General features: G+C 39.3%; 1 protein-coding gene across 7 annotated transcripts in view; it reads right to left on the bottom strand.

The window, feature by feature from the left end:
- Positions 1-26,824, bottom strand: part of agrn (agrin) — a 225,661-nt gene that overhangs the window by 156,020 nt on the left and 42,817 nt on the right. For 5 of the 7 annotated variants that reach the window (XM_047806904.1, XM_047806911.1, XM_047806908.1 and 2 more), the window contains exon 3: positions 13,880-13,900. The exons of the other annotated variants lie outside the window; for them this stretch is intronic. In XM_047806904.1, the coding sequence (XP_047662860.1) occupies positions 13,880-13,900 (21 nt within the window). The remainder of the gene's footprint in view (positions 1-13,879; positions 13,901-26,824) is intronic. 7 annotated transcript variants of the gene reach the window in all.

Raw genomic sequence — 26,824 nt, 5'->3', positions numbered from 1 at the left:
TGTGAATATTGAGACATAAAGGTCATTTTCTCACCAGACTCTCTTTTGTTAACAGGACTAATAAACAACAAAGTGGAAGATTTTCCTGTTTTGGAAAACATAAAGTTTCAGCTTTTACCACTAACTGTTACAAAGCAGGGGGCACGGTGGCTTAGTGGTTAGCACGTTCGCCTCACACCTCCAGGGTTGGGGATTCAATTCCCGCCTCCGCCTTGTGTGTGTGGAGTTTGAATGTTCTCCCCGTGCCTCTGGGGTTTCCTCCGGGTCCTTCGGTTTCCTCCCCCGGTCCAAAGACATGCATGGTAGGTTGATTGGCATGTCTGGAAAATTGTCCGTAGTGTGTGATTGCGTGAGTGAATGAGAGTGTGTGTGTGCCCTGCGATAGGTTGGCACTCCGTCCAGGGTGTATCCTGCCTTGATGCCCGATGACGCCTGAGATAGGCACATGCTCCCCGTGACCCGAGAAGTTCGGATAAGCGGTAGAAAATGAATGAATGAGTTACAAAGCAAAATAACTGGAGACTCCGCCCAAAAGAGCTAAAAACTTCATCAATTTGAGCTGTTTCTATAGAAATGAAAATGTGCTAGAAAGGGAATGTTAATATTAAAGTGTAATTTGTATTTCTGTCAGCATCACTATCTGTGATTCAGTTATTCAAAATTAAACAACACTTTCTGACCGATCAGAATTGAGCATCCAACTGCACCGTGGCTTAACACTGCTTAAGTATGATCAATGTGACCTTAGTGGTAAGGCTACGCATTCCAATCGGCTCTGAATGAGAAAAATGACCTATAAGGATGTGCAAATGTAAGCCAATGAGTCTTTTTTTTTAAAGTTTTGTAAATTTTTATATTAGTGTGCCGATACAAACACAAACGTAAATGCAGTGTGGAATATCTCTACAAATACTGCTACATGAAAACAAGTAAGTTTTGACTAAGATAATATTTATAAGCCTATCCAAGACGGTGACAGATGATCAATCATTCGAGCACAACTCCTGCTTTGTTAGGCAGCAGAGATTCTGCAGTTTCTACACTAACAACCACGCTCTCCGCAGGGTTGGGATAAATAGAAGCCTTACAAGCTTCTATCGCATAACAGAGTTATGAAAATGGAAACAGACAGACGGAGAGAGAAAGTTGACGTGAGGTCTTGCAGTGAGCACAAATCTCTGTCATTACAGCAATGTCATTCTCCTTTCTGAGAAAATGAGCGAGCGAGATAGGCGATAGCAGCAATAACGAGGGCAGACACTCTTTATAGGTTAGGCTAAATGTTTAATGTCGTGTGTTGGTGAGCAGCAATCTCCCTCTCCTTCTCATTCTTTCACTTTGGTCCTTGGACAGTCTGTACAATGCGAGTCCCACCAGAAACTTCTGTACACCAATTATACAGCTCCGTGACAGCACAGCCAATAACACCAATTACCTCCATCAGTCCCTGACACACACCTCCAACAAGCACACACACCAAGCGGTGCTCTCAGTCTCTGCCTAAACAGACTGCTTCTAAATGGACAAAGCTGCAAGGCACTTTTGCTCTTGCTTTTCTCTGTGCCCTCTCCTACCTTTAACAAGATGTGTGAAATATAATGTAATGGCACTTTAATAGGCTTTCCTCAAATTCCCTGAAAATGAGCACTGCATGCTGAGCATACAATCATTTAGCTTTGAGTGTGCACAATTGTCAAGAGCATCTGATAATCTCTTCTAGTTATATTTCATTCGATTAAGGACTTGGCAATAGGAATTAACAGTGGAGATCTTTTGTTCAGGTTCAGCAGAAATGTGTTTATCTCAATTAGTAAGCAATAATCAGTTTTGAAATGAACACCGATTTGCCTCAAGGAACAATTCGTACAGTACACAGAAATGGAAAAAAAAATCCCTGACCAACTGATCTAATTTGCTCCAGCATGGATTGTGTCTGTGGCAACATAGTACATAGTTCATGGTACGGCAACTGAAGACTTGCAGCGATAAAATCACTGCATGTGTGAAGTTGGATTAAGGAAAAGCGACTTGTCATGTTTGTCCATTGAAAAGTGTAACACGAAGACACTCCATATTGTGTTTAGTGCTCCTAAACAGTGGGTGTGGCCTCGATTGGAAAGTCATTGCTTGCTTTTTTGTGACTTTTTTATGGTTGTTGTTTTAATTAAATATGAAGCCAATGACTACACTGAAAACACTATGGAGAAAAATACTGAGAGTTAAAAGTGCCTAAATTCTGGTTAATCTCAGCTACATCACTTGAGTTCAAAATTGCTCTCAACCTGATATGAGCACAGGACAAGCTTTTGAAAGTAATTCTTTTTGTTTATAACTGCCTACAATATGGTCTAACAGATTTACAGTGAGAGAAAAAAATTATTTGATCTCCTGCTGATTTTGTACACTTGCCAATTGACAAAGAAATGATCAGTCTATAATTTTAACGGTAGGATTATTAGAACAGTGAGAGACAGAATAAGAGCAAAAAAATCCAGTAAAACGCATTTCAAAAAAGTTAGAAAGTCATTTGCATTTTAATGAGTGAAATAAGTATTTGACCCCCCCCCTCGCAATTTGGTGGCAAAACCCTTGTTGGCACAAGGGTTTCACAGAAGTCAAACGTTTCTTGTAGTTCAGCAGGTTTGAACATCTCAGAAGCGATTTTGTCCTACTCCTCTTTGCAGATCCTTTCCAAGTCATTAATGTTTCAAGCTGATGTTTGGCGAACTCGAACCTTCAGGTCCCTCTAAATATTTTCTACGGGATTAAGGTCTGGAGACTGGCAAGACAACTCCAGGACCTTAATGTGCTTCTTCTTCTTGAGCCACTCCTTTGTTGCCTTGGCCATGTGTTCAGGGTCATTGTCATGCTGGAATACCCATCCATGACCCATTTTCAGTGCCCTGGCTGAGTGAAAAGTTTCTCTTGATGCAGTGAAGTTGTCCTGAACCCTTAGCAGAAAAAACACCCCTAAAGCATAATGTTTCCACCTCAATGTTTGATGGTGGGGATGGTGTTCTTGGGGTAATAGGCAGCCTTCCTCTTCCTCCAAACAGGGCGAGTTGATGCCAAAGATCTCGATTTTGGTCTCATTTGACCACAACACTTTCAAATGTTCATTGGCAAACTTCAGACTGGCCTGAACATGTGCTTTCTTGAGCAGGGGAACCTTGCGGGCGCTGCAGGAATTCATTCCTTCACGGCGTACAGTGTTACCAATTGCTTTCTTGGTTATTATGGTCCCAGCTGCCTTGAGATCATTGACAAGATCATCCCGTGTAGTTTTGGGCTGATTTCTCACTGTTCTCATGATCACTGAAACTCCATGAGGTGAGAATAATCGCACCAACTGTTGTCACCTTCTTACCAAGCTGCTTAGCGATGGTCTTGTAGCCCATTTCAGCCTTGTGTAGGTCCACAATCTTGTCCCTGACATCCTTAGACAGCTTTTTGGTCTTGGTGGAGAGATTTGAATCTGATTGATTGCTTCTGTGGACAGGTGTCTTTTATCCAGCTAATGAGCTGAGATTAGGAGCACTCTCTTAAACGGAGTGCTCCTAATCTCAGCTCATTAGCTGTATAAAAGACACCTGGGAGCCAGAAATCTTGCTGACTGATAGGGGATCAGTCATACTAATTTCATTCATTAAAATGCAAATCAATTTAGAACTTTTTTTGAAATGTGTTTTTCTGAGTTGTTATTCTGTCTGTCACTGATAAAATAAACCTACCATTCAAGTAAATGAAGCGGTCTTTGTTTTACCTGCCAGTCCTGCCATTATTTTATCTGCAAACTCCTTATACAAGTTGCTTTTTGTTGCATCCTTTTTGTTGATATGCTCAACCTAAGGAATCATCAAAAAATTACAGTGTCTGTATTCATATTCTGGCACATCCCTAAGTCCCTATTGTCCATCATTTCCAAATAAATATAGACCTATAACCCAATGGCTTGAACCTTGGATGGTTTGAATCAGTTACCCAAATAAACATCATTTTTGTGCATGATGTGTTTCGGATGCAGTCTTTTGCCTCAACAAGAAGCACATCTACAGTAGTGCTTGTTTAATGTTACTAATGTCATGCTGGTTCTTCTACTATTAGATTTATGAGAACGATTCCATTAGTGCAAAGCCATTCCAAGCTCATGAACAATCATATCAACCATATGTTCCCCATCTATTCTCTGCACTGACACAAAAGAGGGTGTTCTTGCCATCGTTGAGTAGCTCAGCATGACAGCCCAAAACATGTCAACATCTGAATTAATCAGCATCGGTGCTGTGATTGGGATTGTAAAATAGATGGTTAGAAGAGATTCTGTTGGGTGCAGCAGCTCAGCATGATTTTCTGTCAATTTTTCACTACAGATTTGAAATGCTCTTGAAGGCAGTAAGTGCTGTCTTTCACGCAGGAACACCATTATGACAAAGGCTGCCGGTAAAATGGTACCGTGTTTCTATTCATTTGTGCCGGAGTGAGTAGGTATTGAGTAGTGCTTGAAATGGCTAATAGGCCAATACGCAAGGGCTAATGAAGTTCTGCCCTAATCTGCCCTGCTCTGCTGTTACCAAGGATTTTGTTACAGGAACAGGGAGGGCAGTGGGTTTGTGGTTTGAAGAGTGTGTTCACTGACAGAAGGGGGAAGGGTGGATGAAGTCAGGATAGGCCTCTATATGAGTCTGATGCTGTTAGCGCAATTCCCCTTATGCCTGCCTGCAGCCTGAAGCCCATCATCTTTGGCTAATGGAGACCTCCACCCTGCTGACCCGGTTCTCCCCAGAGTATACCACATACAACCCAACAAAGAAAGCTAGAATGAGAGGGGTGGGAGGTCAGATATTAAGCTGGGTAGCACAGAGGTAAAACTGTAGACAGGGTAAAAATGTCTATGATATGTGGTGCATCATAATCCATTAATCATGAGCGTCTGCCCACCAGCCACCAGATGGGAACCCCACTTAGCACTGGCCTCGTCCTGTCCTGGATGAATAAAAAATAGATCATATTTGTGTGACCCAGCTTACCTCCTGTGAAGAATCCAGATATCCAGTATCACTCATCTGGCACAAAGCACCTTATCTCTTAATACCACTGTACACAGTGGGCTTTCACATGAACAATAAATGAGATACACAATCAATAACCCACTCACTGGATTAAGCCGGTGGAGGTTTTTTCCCATCTCTTCATTGGCAATGTGTGTCTCTTCCACGTGGGAGGTTTTCACAGTATGTAGGTGTGTGCGTTTCTATTTGTGTGTATGTGGGCAAGGTTTACGGATCATGCTCTAAAAAAGTTTACTCGACCTCCAAAGGACTTTGTTTGTGTTGTTAAGTACTCAGAGAAGTAATAAAAAAATCTGTATCAGTCCTGCTGTGGAGTATCTCTCGTTGATACATGCACCCCACCTGCTGGATTGGCTTTCCAATGACACTTGAGAAGCTTCTGGAGCAGTGCTGGGTAAATACGGAGAGCTGGCCTCATTACAAGGATCATTAACTTGATGAATATCATGAGGAAAAAAATGGCTCTTAACTAGCCCAATTCATTTCAGACTAGTATTGACTGTTCTGCCTTGCTACACTCCATAACAGTTGTGAAAAGCTCAGCATATATTTCCTTAAACTAATAATAATATACAAAGTGAAGTTCCTGCAGTCACGTCTCATAAAGTATGCTTCCTGAAAATGTCTAAGTTTATGGCCTTTTCGGAGACGCAAACACTTATATGTTTCCTCCCAACATCTGAAGATGTGATGGTTGAGTGGTGAAGGAGTGTATGAATGTATACGCATGGTTCTCTGCAACAGACTGTCGAGCCATCAGGGATAGATTTCTTCCTCACACCTGCCGTTCCCAGGACAGACTCTCGATATGACTCTGGCCAGGATCATGTGTTTACAGAAGATGAATGACACAATGATGAATGTACAGACAGATACTCAAAATTATTAGGTTGCAGTCACATCATATGGAGGTAACTATAATTACCACCTGCTTGACTAGGAGAAACATCCACATCAATCGCTGAGTGATACTGTAATTTGAGGATCCTGTAAGTGAGGCAATTAGCATGGCTTCCAGTATAACCACCAAACACAAATGCCATGCTTGTAAGGTAGGAAAACCAGAAAGTTTAATGACAACTGCTTCAGTTGTATTAAGAATGGAGACATTTGAGTTGGAGAAATGTTCTTCTTCGGCACTTCTCAAATTTTCTTAAATGGTCTTGAATGTAACTTAAATAATGGCATTAGCACATGTTAATTAGACCTTTTCCTGAGGTAAAATATTCCCAGAAAGCTTACTGTCTCTGGTGTTGGACTGTTGATTAAAACACTATTAAGCTCATTGTTGTTTTCTTTCGGTAATGCGCCTGACTTTGGGAACATCTGGCACTGAATTCTTGCCGACACACTTCAGCATGTAGTCATAGGCAAGTGTCAAAAAAACATAAGGAGACAGACAAGACTGGGCAGAAACCTCAAGCAGGTGTGACCAACAGTCCAGATGAGATTGGGAGACAAATACACACTTTGTCAAACACTAAAAAGTATATTTTCCTGCATGCACATGTTCACACACAAACGTTTTTGCTTGTAGAAACCAAAGTATTATAACAGCTTTGCCTTAGTATATTTCACATAAGTTGCAAGAGAAACTCAATGTTTTAGAAAGGAGAAAGTCGCTATTCATCCTCTGATCTTATTATATAATACACCTCTCCGGTCCATGTTTACTGTACACTGACAACTTAATAACATTTCATTCATTGCCATTTTGGCAGTGGCAAGTTTGCACAAGAGAAAAATCTTCTTTTTAATAACGTCTAATGTTGAGTCCAAGGTATGCGGCGCGCTGACGTGAACTGAACTGAACCCATTTCAAGTGTGTGAGACTGAGAGAAAATCCGCTGCTCATTAACAGGCCAACCACAAGTGGTGCACAAACAGGCACAACCAGCCATGACCACTAGATGGCAGTGTGTCTTCTCAGGAGAACAGTTCTCTACAGGACAGCCCTTTGACAGTAAACGTAGCCTACAGACATCTTCTTCAGACTTCTTCCTTACCTGGCAGGCAGACAAACAAGATAATGTGAGTTTGGGTTCCAAGCCTGTGTTTCCCGTAGCTCTATAATTTACTATAAAGGCACTGCCAAGTTGAGTAACTCACCTTATGGAACTTTGTAAACAGGTCTTTTTCATAAAATATAAAGAACTATGATGCTTATACACAGTGGAAGAGTTTTATCAGTATGTGTGTGGTGGAGGAGGCAGGCTACAACAGGCCCTGTATTGAATTCTCACTCCCACCGGAGTTCTAACACTCTGTGGATTTCTGACGTCCAGGAATGTGTTACTCATTTCATTCCAGAGACTACGGGCCAGGCATATAGGTCAGTGTCTATTGACAATGCTTAGAAATTTGCTTGTCATCATCCTATCCTCCGTAACAGAATTAAACACATGCAGCTTTGTGTCCTGCTTAAAGGAGTACCCAGTCTAGTTCTTCAAAATAATCTCTAGTATCATTGCTGTATCATTAGCATATGAGCCATGACAAGAGAAAATAAAAGTTTACTCAAAACACATTATATTTAAAATCTAAAGGCTTTTGTAGAATGTTGTTGATTAGTATTAAAATATGCGACTATAAAACTATTGCAGGAGGGTATGGTGTTTAGTGGTTTCCATGTATGACTTCCACCCCTGGGGTTTGGGGGAATGATTCCTGCTTCTGCCCTTACATGTTCTCCCCATGCTTGGGGTGTTTCTTGCCCCAGTCAAAAGGCATGTTTTGTAGGCTGATTGCAAACTTAAAATTGTCTATAGTCTGTGTGTGAGTGAGTGTGCCCTGAGATGGATTGCACCCCATACAGAGTATCCCCCCTAGCTTGTGCCATGGGATAGGCTCCAGACTGCCTTTGACCCTGTATGAATGGTTGGAGACTGTTGCATTACGTTAAATTCCATTTAAGTGCATGTGCTCATTTAAGTGCTCATTTAATTTCAGATTACTTCCTTGGCTGGCAGGAGTGGAAACTGACTGTAATCCATCTGCCTCAAAGTTTGTAATGTAATGTTGTGCATTCTGAGATTCTTTTCCGTAAATATTGGTTCTAAAAAGAGGTTATCTGTATAGTCTTTCTTTCATTCCATTCTCCATTCACCTCTCACATCAACAAGGTATTTCAAGGAATTTTCATTGCCTTGATCAGTACCCGATGCTTATTGATGTTTCCTTTATTTTTGTTTTCCATACTGTACCATTCTGTATAAGCTCTAGGAACTGGTTTGAGTTGAAAATCCCAGAGAATCGACAGTTTCGGAAATGCTAAAACAATACCACGGACAAGATCACATTTTGTGCCACTCTGATGTTTGATGTAAACGTTAACTGAAGCTCTCGACCTGTATCAGCATGATCTTATGCCTTTCCTACTGAGTACTGAGTGCTGACACTAGCACGACATCCACTGCATGTGGAGCTATGGACACACAGGGCAAGTTCTGGGCTAGAAAGAAGCTCTGAGATGAGCTGTGGCTCTGCTCCAGTTACGCAAACCAACTAAAGCAAACAGCAGTCAAAGATGCCAAACATGGTAGAACAAGACCGACACAAGACGCTTTGAACTTGAACAAGAGTCTAAATAGTTGTTTCATTACTTAACCAAATAAGGAACAGAACAGCAGCTACAGTATGCAGTGTGCAGTATGCAGTGCTAATGAAGGGGCAGAGCGGCAGTGCCAGAGCCAGTCGAGGCAGGATTGGGATAAGGATTCTATCTGTCAGAGAAAAGCTAAATAGCAGACTAAGTGAAAGCTTTGCATCATGTCTCCAATTAGAAATTCTCACACATATTCTTTTCATGGATTTATTTCAAATGAAAGGTCGGCTCTTTCGACGTGTTTGGATGCAGACTGTGACAGAATGCACATCAGGAGGAACAGAACTAATTATTCAGAATTAACAACAAACACATCACATAGTTATATTCTATTATATTCTATACTGTTAATGTGAGTACTGTCTGCTAGTGCAATAAGCCAGTCAAAGTGATTGGTAAGGTACAGTGATTTTATCATGTGTAAGGATGTCCTTTTCGAAATGGGACATCACCGTAAAGCATGTGTTAATGAAATGACGACTAATAATAAAACAAATAAAACAGCATAATAATATCCAGTGATTAATCAGTAATTAATTCTACATTATATTCACTATAAACATTTCTTCTGAAGCCCTTCATATAACAGAGGTTTATCTATAGGTGTAAAGGACCTCGATTTGTTCTCAAGATTTATATTTCCTTCTTTAATGTCTCTTCTGTTTTTTTTTTTACAAACATGTGAGGAAACTGCAATAAACTATGAACTCCCAGTGTTCATAAATATTTGACAGGCTATATTTACAGATGCACACGCTCACTCTTACACACTTAAACGCACAAGCAGTTGCTCCTCACTATACAGGTTTGTGTCTCTTGAGCCTTTCAGTCACACTACCTCAGAGAGCAAACAGCCAATTAGAGCAGCTTGCTCGCATTGCCATATTCCCTGCTTGGCCCCAGCGCCGAAGCCTGTGGGAGATCAGCTGCTCAGTGTGCTGGGCTGCTGGTTTATGAAGTGTATCATACTGCACAAACTAATCCCCACCAAGGGAAATGCTAACACTCAGGTCGTCAGCATGCAGACACCAGCACTGATTTCTCTCCAGACTACCATGACCCAGCTTCTCCCCATGCATGTTAGGGCTGTCAAAAAAGCAGTCAACTTATAACTTTTTCCACTGTAAACATTAACATTCAGATTTTTCCACTGAAAACTCTTAGAAAGAAACCTTGGGAGGAACCAGACTCAAAATGGGATCCATCCTCATCTGGTAAACGCGTAAGCAGGAAATTCTTAAAATACATGAAGTCCATCTTCAGTGTGGCTCAAAGTGGATAAAACTCGTGGTTGAATTAAAGGTCAAGGTTCAAGGACCAGAACTGCCAATTTGACACTGTCGGGCCTTTTAGCAGGAGAGCTTAACCCTCTCTGCATCATCGTACTGCATGGCACTGTATCATACTGTAGCTGCACCTGATCTCTGACACCAAATTTTCAAAATGCTGGGATGAGCAAAGAAAAGAATTCCACTATGCTGTAAAGTACATGTGGTAAAGACAAAGGCTTCTTCATTCAACTTGTTGAAGTTATCAACTGTTCGCTGAAGAACACTTGTTTGAAAAAAACAATTGCAATTGCAGTCTGAAAAAAGTCCCGTACTTCATAAGGAAAGTGTCCTGGCAGTCTGAAAGTCAAGGATTTAGTACCTGATTCGAGAAGAACTGGGAATAATATCAGTGTGTGACATCAAGAAATAAAACGGTCCGACATGCAGATTATTAAGAACCAAGTCATTCCTGTGATAAATTCAATCTACTTTACTAGTCGGCTAGCTATTTGTGCCTGCTTGTGCTTTTCTATTTGGCATTTATAATTGGGGCAGTGATGTAAATAAAGTATTTTCCTACATAACTTTTAGTTAAGTTTTAGTTGTATATGAAAATATTTACTACTTTAATATATTCCAGTGTAGATGTGAAATGACACATTCTGTTGTACTTTTAGGAATTCGGTACGACCTGATGAACCAGTGGAGGCACGTTTTGATGTGGTATAATACTGTAGTTAGTCATGTACCACAAATCCCTAAAAAAATCCTTCGGCAGCTTTGAACCCATGGCTGTCTTTTAGACATAACGTGCCTGAATAAAAGTATTCATTAACCATGTCTTTCACAACACAATAACGTAAGACTGTCTGCTTCAACATGCTCAGGGATGTTACAAGCAAAATACATTTCTGCTATAGGCTTTAATATACAAAGAGATTTGTAAAGAATAAACAGTGAAAGTATCTTTATAGTTTAAAAAATAACCTAACAAGACTTTGGCTTTAAAAAAAAAACATACAATTCAGATTGTATTTCTGTCAGCGCAGACAAGCTGAAAACACAAATTATATGAAATAACATGCCTGGAATAAACAACCTATTTTGCAATGTTGACTGCAAATTAAAAAAAATGGTTTTACACCCAAATGAGCATGATAATTACTTTGAACCTTCTTCTCAATTTGTTATGTCTGATTTACTGCCAGAACAAATTAGAACAAGAAATGCATCAAGTATCATGACAGCAGTGGAACTGATGATCAGACTCAGTGTTATTATTTAGCCCTAAGTAGCAGCCAGGTCTACAGCAGTCACCTCATTGCCCCATTTCATAGCACCAAATAAAAGGGTATAGTGGAGCAATCTTGTTTTAAACTTTGCACATTTTTATTACCGTGTTCTAAACACAATGCAATTTTACTATGCAAAACGTTTGAATATTAAAATAATAGTTTTTAGTATAAAGTTGCGTAGTACATGCAAACTATTTAGTGAACAAAATGTGAACGTTTTTTTCTTTGCTCTTGCATGGGTCAGTCAAAAACATGGAATTTAATTTTCAATTGTTCTGTACTTGCATGAAGCAAATGACAAAAAGGGTAGACTTGAAAAATTGTGCAATGAATCAAAAATAATAAATCACCTAAAGGAAATCTCATTCTCGTTCACATGCATTCAGGTTAGTAGCCCTATAGCTCTCATTCAGAAGAGTTCTGGAAGCTTATATTTCCTTATCCTTCGCAGCAGGTTAAGATGCCAGACATTTTACAAATATATTACAATATCTATCTATCTATCTATCTATCTATCTATCTATCTATCTATCTATCTATCTATCTATCTATCTATCTATCTATCTATCTATCTATCTATCTATCTATCTATCTATCTATCTATCTACACACTTATTACTGTATGTTATTATAGCTGTAATGATGAGTGATTTAGGTTCCCTTTTGAGTTTGGTTCCTCTCCAGGTTTCTTCCTCAGGTCATGTCAACAAAAAATCTGGGATGTCTATTCAAATCAAAAAATGGCTAGTGTGGATGCAAGTTTTCATTCCACCCAAGCAGAGGCCACATCTCATAGTATTTTGGAAGCCAAGATCAACAGATTGTAAGAGGTAGAATTAGGTTTGGCTTCTGCTTGATTGGAATAAAAACTATATGAAAGACTAGACGCATCGAGTTTCCCCGAGTTAGCTGCTCATATCCTAAATCCACAACCAGAGATCTGTAAAGATGCTTTCTAACAATGTCTACTTTCAAAAGGATAATATGAATTTAACTGCATTAAACAGAGTGGCATTAAAGTAAAAAAGGCACTAATAAAGCAGAAAACACCACCATCTGTATCTCACTTACAGTAGCTTCCCTTTCAGATGATTTGTGTAGTATGCTAGCTCTGAAAGGCTGTAGAGATTTTTCTTCACCATTACTGGCCTTTTTGCTGCTTCTTCACTAATACAGTGTGATTAATTCACCACCATCCATCATCATTAGTGTGAGAGATTTGCTGCAAAATGTCTCATGTGGGAAAACCCACATATCACCTGTGATCCCTGACCCCCAGCATGTTGAGAAGCCGGAGACACGGCTGTGCTCTACAGGTGGTTAGTGGTGTGTTTGTGTTTTCCTCACGGAGGGAAGAAAGATGGTAAAAAATGGTGCAGAAGTTAATAAGCCCTCCAGGGAATTGCACTTGCTAAAAGCATCACCTCTCAACCTCACACATGTGAGTCTCAAGCAACAAAACTCAGCCTGCAAAAGCAAAGTCTGATTCATTTGTCCATTATCACACTTTCCCTACTGAAAACTTTAAAAATGAGCACTGCTGGCAATCCTGCGCAAACTTTTCTAGCATGAAGTGAGCTAGGGACTTTTGTGCTTGATTGTCTTTGAGTTAAAGAGGTCCTTTTCTTTTTCATTCTTTTACACTCTTTCTCAGCACTGTGACTTTCAGATGCAGTGCACACTCATTGATTCATCTCATTCAATCCCCCTGGGAGACAGAAAAAAAAGAAGAAGAAGAAGAAGGAAAAAAAAAACCCTTCCTGTTTGCTAAAAGCTCAGAGCGTTAGCACGGGACAAGTGAGTAAGGGCCCTCAGTCTTTCTCCAGCACTCCAGGGGTTTGGCCGCAGATTGTGTGTGTGGAGCAAGCATTGATCTTTCACACACTCATTACGGCCAGTTTCAATTATACGCCGGCACAGTTATTAAGGCACTTAAAAGAAAGGCACTTCTCATTCTTCACGCCCTTTCAGATTCTCTCTCCGCTCCGGGCCACCTCAAAAAGAGCCCCTCCACCTACGGCCCTTTTCCTGAGGGGGTTGGAATACTGTATGCTTACTGAAATAGGAAACCGGAGCTAAAAAACAAATTGCAATTCACTAAGAATGAATGCACAGAGAAAGACGTTTAAAATCTTGTGTAAATTTACGAAATGGTAGAACAGGTCCAATGTCCACACATTTCTTATTGGCGACAAATAAAATGGCCCTCAGATTCTTTGTAATAACGCAAAGCCTGCTTGATTACCACAACTAACACCATCCTTTTTAATGCAAGTGTCTCTTCATTATAACTGATTTCTGACTAATTAAACCACATTTCCCTCTGACCTTGGTGGAAAATAGATTCACTTTGCCAACATGCCTGAAATCTTTGGCACCGGCCATTAATGTTACTGTGGTGCTCGGTGACATCCATGTAAGGTTAACATCAGTAACATTTCGATTAGAGGACATAAGATGATCCACCTAGTGTTTAAACTAGGAACCTTTTTATACTCTCTTTATATTTAACAAACCTTTATGCTTATTTCTAAAATCCAATACATCGCAGTAGTATTAATCTACAAGAAGCGAAGCAACTGATAGCAAAGCGAAGCAAAAGCAGCACGGTAGAAGAATGTTAGTAAAAGCTGCTCTTACCTGCAGCGATCATTCTATGCTCTTCAGTAGGCAAGGGGAGAAAAAGAGACACGAGAAACAATACATCGGTTAGCAGAGGTTATTTTAGGTCAAGCATCATATGTTAGTATGAAGACTTAATATGGAGTAATGAGAATAATGTGCCTCATTTATCTGATAGGTACAGTTAAAGCGAATTAGTTTGTAGGAGAATTTACACAGGAAACTTTTAATACATGCCATATTTTGGAGGCGTTTTGCCATTTTGAAATTTTCAGCTCCCTGTGAGCTTAATGTAGATATTCGAGTTTACTGGCAAAATTCGAATATCTACATTAAGCTCACAGGGAGCTGAAAATTTCAAAATAGTAAAAGCTGTGTTTCGATGTTTTCAAAGACCACAACGGAAACACAGCTTTTACTAAAAGATTAATAAATAAAGACGCAAGAGTGGAAACAGGATGAAATGAGAGACATCAAGAGACAGAAGAGAAGCCATGAGAAAGTTGAAGCATTACAGCTTAAAGCTTTTATTAACAGACACCTGTGGTAGCTTTTTCATGGGTTGCTCTCAATAGACTTTGTGAAAGTCAATACAGGAAAACAAACATGTACAGTAAATCACATGGTTCATAAAAGCAGGAAAACTAACCAGAGATTCACAAAGTGGTTTGTGAAAACTTGTTTGGAGACTTGTCTGGTTTGGAAAACAAAAAGCGTTTTCATATCCTCGTCTGAATTCATACAATATGGATTGTGCGCTGTCTTTACATGAAAGGCACACCTGTTTCACCAACACACAACACACATTCACATGATCATCAAAACTTGGCCCACACCGAAGCACACAACAAGAGACTGGTAGCGAATGTCTCATCTATAAAACACAAACAAGCCGAGAGAGTGCATTCACCTGAGCATAATAAAGCAGAGCGTTTATAAATTATTGAGGTCTCTGTCTCTGCGCCCAGTGCTGACTGGTCCCACTCTCCTTGACTCGATGCCACAACAGGACGTGACACAGAGCACTGCAGCTGAGTTCATCTGTACATTTCAGACTCCTATTATACCGGCACAATGAATAATGTCCCTTTCATCCTATACTTTCAATTTCTCTCATCCACATTTCTCTCCAGGGCATTTCACTCTTCATTAAGCCACACAGAAATAATTACCTAAAACATTTTTCTCTGGGTCTACAGAACCGGGCTCATTTTTATCGAGCTGCTGCTCATAACCTTCCTGAACAACTAAACCGGTACAATGTTCATTACACAGTTAGATTAAGTTCTAGTTGTAGCCCCAAGCACTGATTTCTGGTCACTTCATTTCTGGCCACTGGGAAATGTGCTTTTAATGCATTGTGGTTGTTTTTCCACCTGCATCATTTGATTTGGTTCTTTTAAACCTTAGGGGTTTTGACTAGTATAATTTGGTTAATCTGAGCATTTTGTAAATATGGTGTTCGAACTGGATCACGTAAACCAAACCGAGAACATAATCAAGATGTGGTCTTGGATTTAACCAAGCTCAGTGTGATTCAGCTCAAATCAGGAAGCAAGAAAGCAAATAAAGAAATAACATCATGGCTGTGAAAGTTGAGTTTCTAAATCTTCAGTGTCTAAATCTAAAACATCCACCAACTTGGGGCAATGAGGGCATTTAAATAAACTTCCAAGCTTGACCTGCCACTAAACAAATGACGAATGATCCTTTCTACCCTGAAAGCCTGTTCAAATCTGATCTCCTAAATCCCACATATGGATAGAAGCAAAATCAACAGGATTCAATCTTCTTATCGTCTGACCACAGCACAAATCCTCAGACAACTGCACTGCTTGTGGGCGCTATTTATCTCAACGGTCTGTGTTATTCTGAAAGTCCTGTATTGTTTTCGAGAAGAATCCTCTTTTTCAGTGCTCTATAACAAGAACCCTAAAGACATCAATGAATACGATGTGTTGCAAATGTCAATGTTGTTATACATCATTTGGTTCGGTCATTTGGAAGATGCTAGAAGGAAGAGTCAACTTTACTATTTGACATTGTCATGGTATCCTCCACCAACTTGCTGACAGATTCTCTCTAACACATGCAAAGTATTTTTAAACGTCCACCCACACTTTACTATCGAGCAGTTGTGAGATGGTGTTATTAGTCTTGTGCTAACCAAAAGACAGCAGAACCTTAGTCCTGCTTATCCACCAAGAGAATGGTCTTTTGGAATCCCAGATACTTGTGAGTATGGAAACACTAAGAGTCAGTCTTTTCCCTTGATGATAGGGTGAATCCCTAAACAACGGCTCTTCTCAGGAGCGCTATTCATCTGAAGGATAATCGTACGAATTGTCTTCTAAACACAGCAGCTTCTAAACACAACTTTGGCCCAGAATTGTCATTTTTCTTTTGTCTTGCTGTTACATAGAACAGTATCTTGACAAAATTATTACAACCTCTAGCTTGATACAGTATAAACCTTGCCTAGGTCTGAAACCCTATTAGATGTTGGTCTAGTACTGCTCAGTTCATTAAAATTCTTGAATTCTGTATTTCACCAAACAAACTCTGCATAACAGATTCATTCTTTGCTATGCACGAAGAGCTCTGTGGTGTGGGAGGGAAGCCGGTGTGTAAGATATCCTGGGAGAGATCCTGTAGGAGGTGTAGCAGCATTTAATAAGCACAGCTGCTGAAAGAAGTCTGTCTGAGGATCACCCTGACCTCTGGGGTACTAAAATGGACTGACTGGCCTCTGCCTGCTGCACTGGGATGATTTGTGTAATGAATGGTGTGCAAATTGAAACACTTTCAACACAAAAAAATCACCCATTTGCATAAGATTTTGTCTTTTTTGTATCAACAACAAAAAAACATACCATCCATCAAAATTTGTCTGTGTGACTGGAGGGTTCAGATAGTGAAAGCAGTAAAGTCTAAAAGTAGCCCAAACCTTGGGAAGAGGGGCAGTTAAACCCCACTGGTGCATTAATAAAGAGAACAAAAGTGCTTATTGGCATGGCAGGAGGCCCTCTGTAGCTGTGCCATGCTTTATGACTCCAATCGCTGTCCACAAAATGAGCCTCAGACGCTGAAAGACGGCAAAATCGGAACCGCAGCCGTATGAAGGAAAGGATGAGAATGAAAGGAGAGAACTCACATCCACTGCATATCTATTTAACACATTAAAGAGCCTTTTTCATTCTGACAGTGACATCACTACCACAACTGCTGTATTTAGTGGAGAATTAGAGAATCCCTAGCAATCTCTATCGTTTTCACTCAAGTTGCTTATAGATTTCTTTCTTTTTTGTTTGATCATTGTTTAATTCTGCAAATACATTTCTTTGTAAATATCTGTTACTTAAAAGCCTTCGTGCATCCAGGTCTCCCAAACCTCCTGGTTTTAAATGTTTTGCCTAAAAAAAAATCTGTCCATCATTTACATTGGCACCTTAACATTAAAAAACAAACAACTATATTATATTTCAACACATTGATGTGGAAAAGTTTTATTCAGCTTATAATCATACCTGTGATATCCTCTGGAAAAGATCGTGTTAGAAACGAAGCCAGCTTAACAAAATTTCATTTAGCATAAAGATAAATGTCTAAAACCTTGCTATTTAAGTGTGATTTCAGATTTTATCATGATTTCAAGTGAATGATAAAATGTCCATTTTGACTGATGACAAAAAAAAAAAGGTTTTGTAGAAAGAAAATAAATCATAAAATTCTGACCAATAGAAATAAGATTCTGATAGGTCCACAGCATGCAAAGCATAAAATAAATTCAGTGACCACAGTATTTTCCTACCCGTTTACACGTACGCATACACACCCTCATATGGGATATGAAGGTTTTAAAAACTCCATTTATCTCCAGCTGTGAGCAGGATCTCTTTTCCACAGGATCCTTTTATTCTCCATCTGAATCGGCACCAGAAGACATTCCATTTCCCCCCCCACTTATTTACCCTTTGTCCCTCAGCACATCTTTTTTTTTTTCACTTTCAGTTGGCCTACTTGAACTTCCCAAGACAACAAGGCTTCCCAAGGCTCCAGAAAAAGCCAGAGGAGAAAGAGGCAGAGTAAGTCGTCACTGCACAAGCCTTTTCACTCTCAGCAAACCACTGAGGTGTGAATACAGAATTATATGCATTCATGCTGTCCATGCCAATAATTATACACAAGATATAGAAAGGAATTTCCCTTCCTCAGATGACCTACACTGCACTCTTGCCAATTTCATGCTGAGCAACTCTCTCTCTCTCTCTCTCTCTCTCTCTCTCTCTCTCTCTCTCTCTCTCTCTCTCTCTCCCCCCTCTCTACTTCGTTCTGAAGTGCATGCTGGAAATGAGCGCAGGGAACTAAATGCTGGAAATAAACTGAAACTATTCTGTCTAGAAGTAATTGTGTATGTATGTTTATCTATCTATCTATCTATCTATCTATCTATCTATCTATCTATCTATCTATCTATCTATCTATCTATCTATCTATCTATCTATCTATCTGTTCATGAGATTCTACACACTGTTATTAATCACATTCACAACACTAAAATCTTAAGCTGGGACAATAAAATATCACAAATTTCACAAACTCCAGATACTGATTTCATACAGTATGTGCACAGCAATACTGCCTTCTTAAAAAGTGGCACAGCAAAAATAATCAGCCACTTCCCGTAGAGAAAGGTAGTCCTTTTGAATTAAAATGAATCATTTCTTTTCAATGCCACCTTCCTTTAGATTCAAGCGACTGGAACTAATTCTGCTAGTCCAAAAACAGATGTTACGCTAAAACAAATTCCAGATGGGATTCTTAAGCTTCTATATCACACGTCAACACAGAGTTTAGAGGTCTGGCCACAGGGAGTCAGACAGGCCGGTTATCCATGGGCTTTCATAGGCTAGATTACTCTTCAGTGTTACATGGCCTCTCAGTGTCTGTTTGACTGATGGACTTGTTTACCTCCCACCGTGAGCAGCTGGATGAAGTGGAACAATTATACGGGTCTTCTGCCAGTCTATATCAGCTCTAATCTTGTACAGCTTTGATAAGAAAAGTTCAATAGAGCAAGAAAGGGTTAGATCTAGACTCAGGTTATCGGCAGGTTATGGAGAGATGAGGAAGAGGTCAGGAAGATAGCATAAGGTCTTCTGGTTACACGGTATTCATCATCTCTCGCTCTCTCACTCTGTCATATTCCAGATCTATTACGTCTTACCTTAAACTGTAATAATCCAACAGTTTTAGACCTACAGATTTGTTTTTTTTTCTATGTTCAAGATCTCAGTTTTTAGATGACTGGCATTCATGAAATTTTATACATATATTACAGAGAAAATTCTTTCATTCAATTTCAATTTGGATTGTATACTGAAAAAAAATCTTGCTTTTGTTTTTTTAAAGAAAAACAAATGTGATCAAACTGATATATAACTAATGAATAATTTCCATTATATTTTGATTAAAATATCATCCTAAAACCGGATTTCTTCATTCATTTTTCTTTACATAATCATTTTTCAGATATTAATTCCAACACAGAAATTTGTAACACGACATTTATTACTATTAAAAAAGCCTCTTCACCTATAAAGTGTTGAATTCTAAAAATGGCAGAGATGATATATTTAACATTATGTTTAACAAGTCAAATAAAGGTGCCTGCAATCACATTACAGCTTCCCTCTTCCCTTTCTCCTTCCAAGATTTTTATTATGCGCTGATCATATTTCCACATCAAAATGAATGATGGTAGAGCAAATTAAGAGCGAGTGCCTCCTCCTAAGAAAACTGACTCATCTAACAGGAGCGAGACATTCCTGTTTAAAATAAATGCCATTTAATTTTTCCAGTCAAAATGTATAGAAATTTTGTTTTGTAGCCGGAAGGGGTCAGGACTCGCAGGACTTACAGCCTGAATCAGCACAACCCCGACCGTATCATCATTAATAACTGCTGACGACGTAAAAGAAAGAGAGTACCTGACCTGCCTTACAGAATTAATTACACTTCTCATTTTACACGCATTGATATTGTTTGCTAGACTTTTAATTTATTACCGACTTGTGTACAGTACGTTTCATTTTACAATGTAATAGACAATTTAATGGAATTTAATTTAAGAACATTTAATCGAACTGGCAGCCGAGTTGAAAGAAAATCATAGCATGAAAGAGAAACTGCAGAAGAGTCAAGTCCTTGAATGGGATACGTGTGGAGATAAGGACAGAACAGAGTGGGGATAAGGACAGTCACCAGAGTGCAGAACAAAATTGACTTCAAGATTTACTTCAGAATTAAGGGAGAGAACATCCACTCTCAATTCCTGAAGAATCACTCAGTATAACTCAGGAAAGCTGATCAAAGTAAATTTACATTTATGGCATTGATGAGATGCAACTTAAATGTTATACAATCAATATATATATATAAATTTGAGGGTTAAGGGCCTTGCTCAGGAGCCCAGCAGCAGCAGCAGCTTGGTGGCCCTTGATTTAAACTCACCAACATCTGTTCAACTTCACCTTTAATTAACCTCTAGGCTTTTGAAAGAGAAGTTTCAAGTGATGTTTAGTCTTTGTTTTAGAAAGTCCATGGAATCAATAAAAGTCAGATTAAGAAGTGCTCAACATAAGATACACAGTTCATTCACTCATCAACATTAACCAGTTTATCCTGTTCAGGACCATGATGGATCCTACGCATATCTCAGGAACACGAGGAGTAACAGAGGGCCAGAATACTATGGAAACTTGGTGGAGAACCATGAACAAACAAAGAGGCCGTAAACCTAGCTCAAATTTGAACCTGGGACTCTGGAGTTGTGAGGAGAACATGCTACCCACCTGCTAATGGTGTAGTATTACACACAGCTTTTGGCTATTCAACAGAACTTATAATGGCTGTTGGCTCCTCCTTCAGCTTACTTATTTTCCTCCAAATAAAAGACATGCCATACAGTTACAATCAGTTTCCAATGTTTCATCAGTGCCGCAAGTTTGTTTCAAATGAACACTTGTTTATTCTCCTCCAGGAATATGGTGTGAAGAGGCTTTTAGGTCAATGAGATGACACCACCTTCTCCCAAAATGCTGTGTGACGTACGGTAATTAAGTAAGTCAAGTCTCCCCGTCTGGAAACAAGACAGCCGGCATTTTGTCCCTTTTCCAGAAAGTGTCCACTACTGAGTGACACCATTACCTACCAAAGCCATAAATACGCTAGGGTCAAAAAGCAAGGTGGTGCTGAGATTCAAATCCCTGGAGGTATGCCATGGAGTGGTACTTTGACAGAGGTCACCTTAGAGGCAATAGCTTTAAGTGCGTCTCCTTGACGAACGTGAAGGAGGAAATTAAATCAGCGCTCCAGTCTCAGTCCCTGGATGAAAGTCAGAATACTAATCAGGCAAATCTGCGCATCTCTCACTTTATGAGCGAGGATGCAGCATGATGCTTCTGTTTTATTTTGCTGTTTCACCCTGCAATGCATCCTCCTCCATTAGTGCACATTTCTACTGATTGTGTGGTTGCCAGCGGATCCACTCCATATGGTGAAATAGTCACATTTTAAACTACATATAGTTATGAAAGCTACAGGGTTGTTTTTGTATGCATATCATCCAGAAGTAAAGTTAAATTATTATATTATAATACGACAGTTGTATAAACAGTATGTGTACATTAGAACTATGAACCCTGGTGCCTTTGCATTCATCTTGCATCATCGCAAAATGCAAATGGAGCACAAAATGCAAAGATTTCTGTTTTTTCTGTTTAAATAATTTTGCTCATTAAGGCTCTTCACCACTTCAGTGTCCCACATTGTTCCCTTGCAACTTATGGTACACATGTGTTGGAAAAAAACTTGAAAAGTGGGAACCTGAGTAAGAGCTGTGTTCCCTTTCCGGAGGGGGACAGTTCCAGTGCAACTAAACTTACACCACCTACTACAGGTAGTCTTGGGTTAGGTACCATGGTGCATTTCCCATAACACACATGACACCTTTCACATTAGAAATTGTTCATGCGAGCCATGTTCTGTTTCAGAATAAACTTCAAGTGTGAAAACCTCCAAAGAAAAACAATCCATGTCACATAGTCTGCAGTGGCAATAAATAAGCAATGGAAATGTTTTACATAGAAAAAACATTTTGAAATGGAACCTCATACTCAGACACCGTAACATTAAACCTCACGAAGAGGTGTATGATATGAAGAGGAGTATGCTCACACTGAGACCAAACTCTTTCTGAGCTGCAAATCTTGCGTAAATGGAAAATGACCTGCGTGTAAAGCAGCGTAAAAGAGTGAGTAATGGCCAAAAGGGGGCTGTGTTTCAGCAGCCATGGACCAAACATCCAGCATGACCTTATAGCTCAGGGGAGGTTCTGCTGCAATAACGTCAATCTCGATGGACGTTTCTTTGGATCTGGTTATGTAATTACATGGACTTAAAATCCACTAGGGCGCAAAGAACACATGCGTATGTTAGAAATGTAACATTCCGCTTCTCCGAGCACTGATATGACAGGAGACAGTTTGCTGCATGCATTAGTCATGTAGCAGTGGTAATGTACTCACAGTAAGGCTTGTACGCCATTAGTTCAAACTAAACTGCATTGACTCTCGAATCACGGTTTCTTAATTTTCTTCCTGATTTGTTCGGATGTACCATACACAAAGAAAATAGTTAAGGAAATTAAAATGCTTCAAAACAAAATTCTTTATACTGTTAAAAAGCTTTATTCCTCCATCCCGCTTATCCTGATGCCATTGACCAAATGAATAAATCAGTGCGGCTTTTAATTAGAAATGAAGTGAAAAGGCAATTTGTTAATAAAACAAAAAATCATTACTGGATATTATGTTGCTGGCAAAGCCTGTACAAACAATTACTGATGAGCCCATTTGCTGGATATGAATAAACTCCCACTCTAATTAGAAATATATTAGCTTGCCATGATGTCAGTTTAAATGGGCTTTTGAACAAGAAAATGTAATTAACATTGTTACTGAGACAGGCAGCAAAATGATGATAATCACAGGAGATTTGCTCCATTATATATTTCTAGAGATACAGCAACATGATAATGTGCACGAAGCAGGTAACGCGACAAGCTGGTACATTGGGGAAGTGTGGGTTAGAGACAGCATAACAAACTGTGCAAATTGACACAAAACAAAAAGCTGGACAGCTGGACTCTAGAATGTGATGAAGGACTTTCACAAACTCCTACAAAGTCCAGCATATTGTTGGAACCTAGGTTAACACATAGAGTTCTTTTTGTTAAAGACAAAATAAATAAAACCGTGCATTAACCGTACACAGTAATACATATGTATACGATATAACACTATTTAATGCACCCATTCTTAACGCATTCATGTGGAAGACTTGGCAACAGCATGAAACCTCATGTTGTTAATTTATAGCTCAATTTATCATGACTGCACTAGCTGAGTATCCCACAGCGGCGAATATATTAGTTGAGTAATCTAAGGAACCCCTACCGCATATAGTGCCACTGTATGTACATTGTGGTACCAAGTCAAACATCTTCGGTATTATTGAAATGTGTTTTTCAAGAGCGTAAAGATATTCAGATCTAAAGACTTCGAAATAAATGTAGTGATTTGTTACTTAGCTGAAGCTACATGTACTGAAAACCAAAATTCCTCCAACACTATGTCTCTATTACACATGCACACGTCACATGATGAGTAGCCTGGAATTGAATGTGAATGTCAGTATAACAAGCAAAGCTTTCTTAATTAGCAAAGCAACATGATTGACATCAGTCAGTTGTAGCACACCGATCTAGACGATTATGTTTTTGTCTTGTTAAGAATCCTGAGGTTTGACGCAGAGCAGTGTTTCTTCTATGAGTATAGAAAAAGTAGTATTATGCTATTAATAATAAAATGTTTTACTAAACATAAATAGTTAGTAAAAAACGAAAATATCCGGGCCTTTACAGCCACCGACCTCAACTCGGTAGAAGTGTTTCGTGATGACTTGCAATAGAGAGTGTAGGAAAAGCAGCCAAGAAGTGCTCTGCGTTTATGGGAACAACTTCAAGACTGCTGGAAAGGAATCCAAGCGGTTACCTCATGAATATGTGGTGAGAATGCTAAGAGTGTACAAAACAGACATCGAGCCTTAAGAGCGGTTATTGTAGAGAATGTCAAGTATAAGATTTTCTTCTTGTTTATATTAGAATGAAAGAATTATAAAATGACAAAATATAATACATTCTTTAAAAAGGTTGAGATGACAGGTACCTAACAAGTTACTGAAGAAGAAAGAGATGCTCAGGGAGTTTGTCAGTGCACATCAGTACAAGATCAAACACTACTTCTGCATGTAAAGCTGCCCAGCGTGGTGGGAGAGCCACACAGTGATGGTAATGACAAGGAATTCATTAGCTGTAAACAGCCTGAGACAAAGTGTCTAAATGAAGACTTTCATCTACAGGAGAGCAGCACCGGCTCAAAACCACAATAAAGGCTTCTCGTGAGCACTTGGGCATGAGGTAGTCAGAATTCAGTGTCCTGACATCTATTCACACAAACGTCTGATGCATTAGGGCATGGAATAATAAACTTTCCTGGAACATACACAAAACAACAAATAATCCAAACTGGAAACATGTCAGTGAATTAAAACTGTTTTATGGTAACAAGAGTCTTAACAACGCTAAATATTCACTGTAAATTATAGCTGGTTCATGATAACCTATAGGTTTAGGGGTATATTCTGTATTATTGTCACCAGTCAGCTTCAGTCATTGCCTGGCTTTCCACCTGCGATATGTTTATGAGAACTACGATATATATTGGAAAGGATAAATGGCTTGAAATACTTCAGAAATGGCAGAACAAGTTAATTAAACTAATTATAGAGGCGCTCACTGCTGCAAAGCGGTAGCTATGCTGTTTTATTTGGCCACTAAAATCTTTGTCAAAGTAGTACTTTACTGCAAAAACTGGTATTGATGCTAGTCCTAGTCTCGGTTGGTGTTAATTCCTGGATTAATGCGTCATTCGCCATTTACAGCAAGAAAGTATTTTTCCACATCTATCATTTTCATTCTTATTTTCCAAACATCTTTCACTCTGTCTAATCTTGGACCACTCTGACACCATCACTTGCTAGGTAGCAGGTCTAGTAGCTGATGGGGAATGGGGTGGAAGGCTTTATAATTGGCAAGTGCTTTCCAGTTTTGACCAGAGTTGGTTATGGAGGTGAAGCAGGGCTCTGGAAATTCTGAACTAATCTAAGAGTGCAGTCTTTATACATATAGGCCATACAGTCTTTCTTTAATTTGGTTGTTATTTATGCTATTAAATTAAATCATTATTTCTACCATTAAATATCATTTTAATTCATTTTTGTTGCCCAAGACATCATAGAGACTCCAAGTCACTTACCAGCATGTTTCTGGGAGGTGGGAGGAAACCAGGGAATAAAACATGCACTAAACAACTAGGGACCATAATGTCTGCTGAAGAGTAAATGAAAAAAATAACTTCCTTATGTTAACTCATTTTGGTTGCAGTGACATTCAGTCTGGATCTTAAGTTGGATTGCTTGTTAAGAGGAAAACTTTTGTTTGAAAAATTCAATATTTCATGCTTATAAAGGTAAATTGCTCCATTTTCCAACTTTAGCCCCAAGGTGAGAAATACATTAAAGAAATTCCTCCAAATGCAAAGAATCTCTCTCTCTCTCTCTCTCTCTCTCTCTCTCTCTCTCTCTCTCTCTCTCTCTCTCTCTCTCTCTCTCTCTCTCACACACACACACACACACACACACACACACACACACACACACACACACACACACACACACACACACACACACACACACACACACACGCCAACTCTGAAACTACTGATACATCTTAGCGGAAACATCTCATCCTCCCTGCCGAATTGCTGCTCCCGGGAATTGCTGCTTTCCCTATTAAAACAAATTAAATCTATTATGAATCCTTTACACACACACCTTCTTTATAAAGTGCCGCTAATTTAATTAATAGTGGTCTTGAGTCATGGTAGTAATACTAAAAAAAAAGAAAGAGAGGAAAGAGCCAGATAGATACACAGAACGAAATGGGAAGAGGGTGGACTCCTGCTGTGCACAGTCAGCTCGCTCCAGAATTCCGGGATGTTCTCCAGCTCGAGTTTGTGAAGCGAACAATGGCCACCTATGTTTCCATAGGGACTGAGACTTCTGGGAAAACTTTATGGTCGCTACTCAGAGTGGCATACAATCGGTCACACAGATCATGCCACTGATGTAGAGCGGAGCGCTAACCACAAGAGTGGAACCTGAAGAGAAAACATGGTGGTCTTCTCCTGATGTAGCCTGTTCACCACAAGTGAAAGCTGACATGTGCATACTGACATGCTTTTCTGCTCACTATGGTTACAAAGATTTGGTTACTTATTTGATTCACCATAGCTATTCTCCTCTGACCTTTCTCATCAACAAAGTGTTCCTGCTCATTAAATGTTTTTTATTTGTTTTTTATATTTTTATATATATATTTATATATATATATATATATATATATATATATAGAGAGAGAGAGAGAGAGAGAGAGAGAGAGAGAGAGAGAGAGAGTTAGATCTATTCCTCTGTTCGCTTTAAGGAGGGTTGTTGAGGACACTTTATCTATTTTTTTGTGTGTTGTGCAGTAAGGCGTTTATTATGGTGTAGTTGCTATAATACGCTGTATATGCTCAAAAGCCATAAAAATGATTACATCACCCCCGTCATCCCCGAATCCACGTGTGCTCAATACACAAAGAAGTCTGAAAGTCCAGCTGTTAGATGTCAATAAACTATCAGTATTAACATGAAACACTGTAGTGATCTGAACCAGAAGTGACAAAATTGATGGAAAGCCAAGAATATTCTTACAGAAGAATGATGGGAAAATTGTTATGT

This window comes from Tachysurus fulvidraco, chromosome 23 (assembly GCF_022655615.1).
Source record: "Tachysurus fulvidraco isolate hzauxx_2018 chromosome 23, HZAU_PFXX_2.0, whole genome shotgun sequence".
In the NCBI taxonomy this organism is placed as follows: Eukaryota; Metazoa; Chordata; class Actinopteri; order Siluriformes; family Bagridae; genus Tachysurus; species Tachysurus fulvidraco.
The sequence above is the reverse complement of the archived record's forward strand: the minus strand, read 5'-3'. Positions and strand labels throughout refer to the sequence as shown.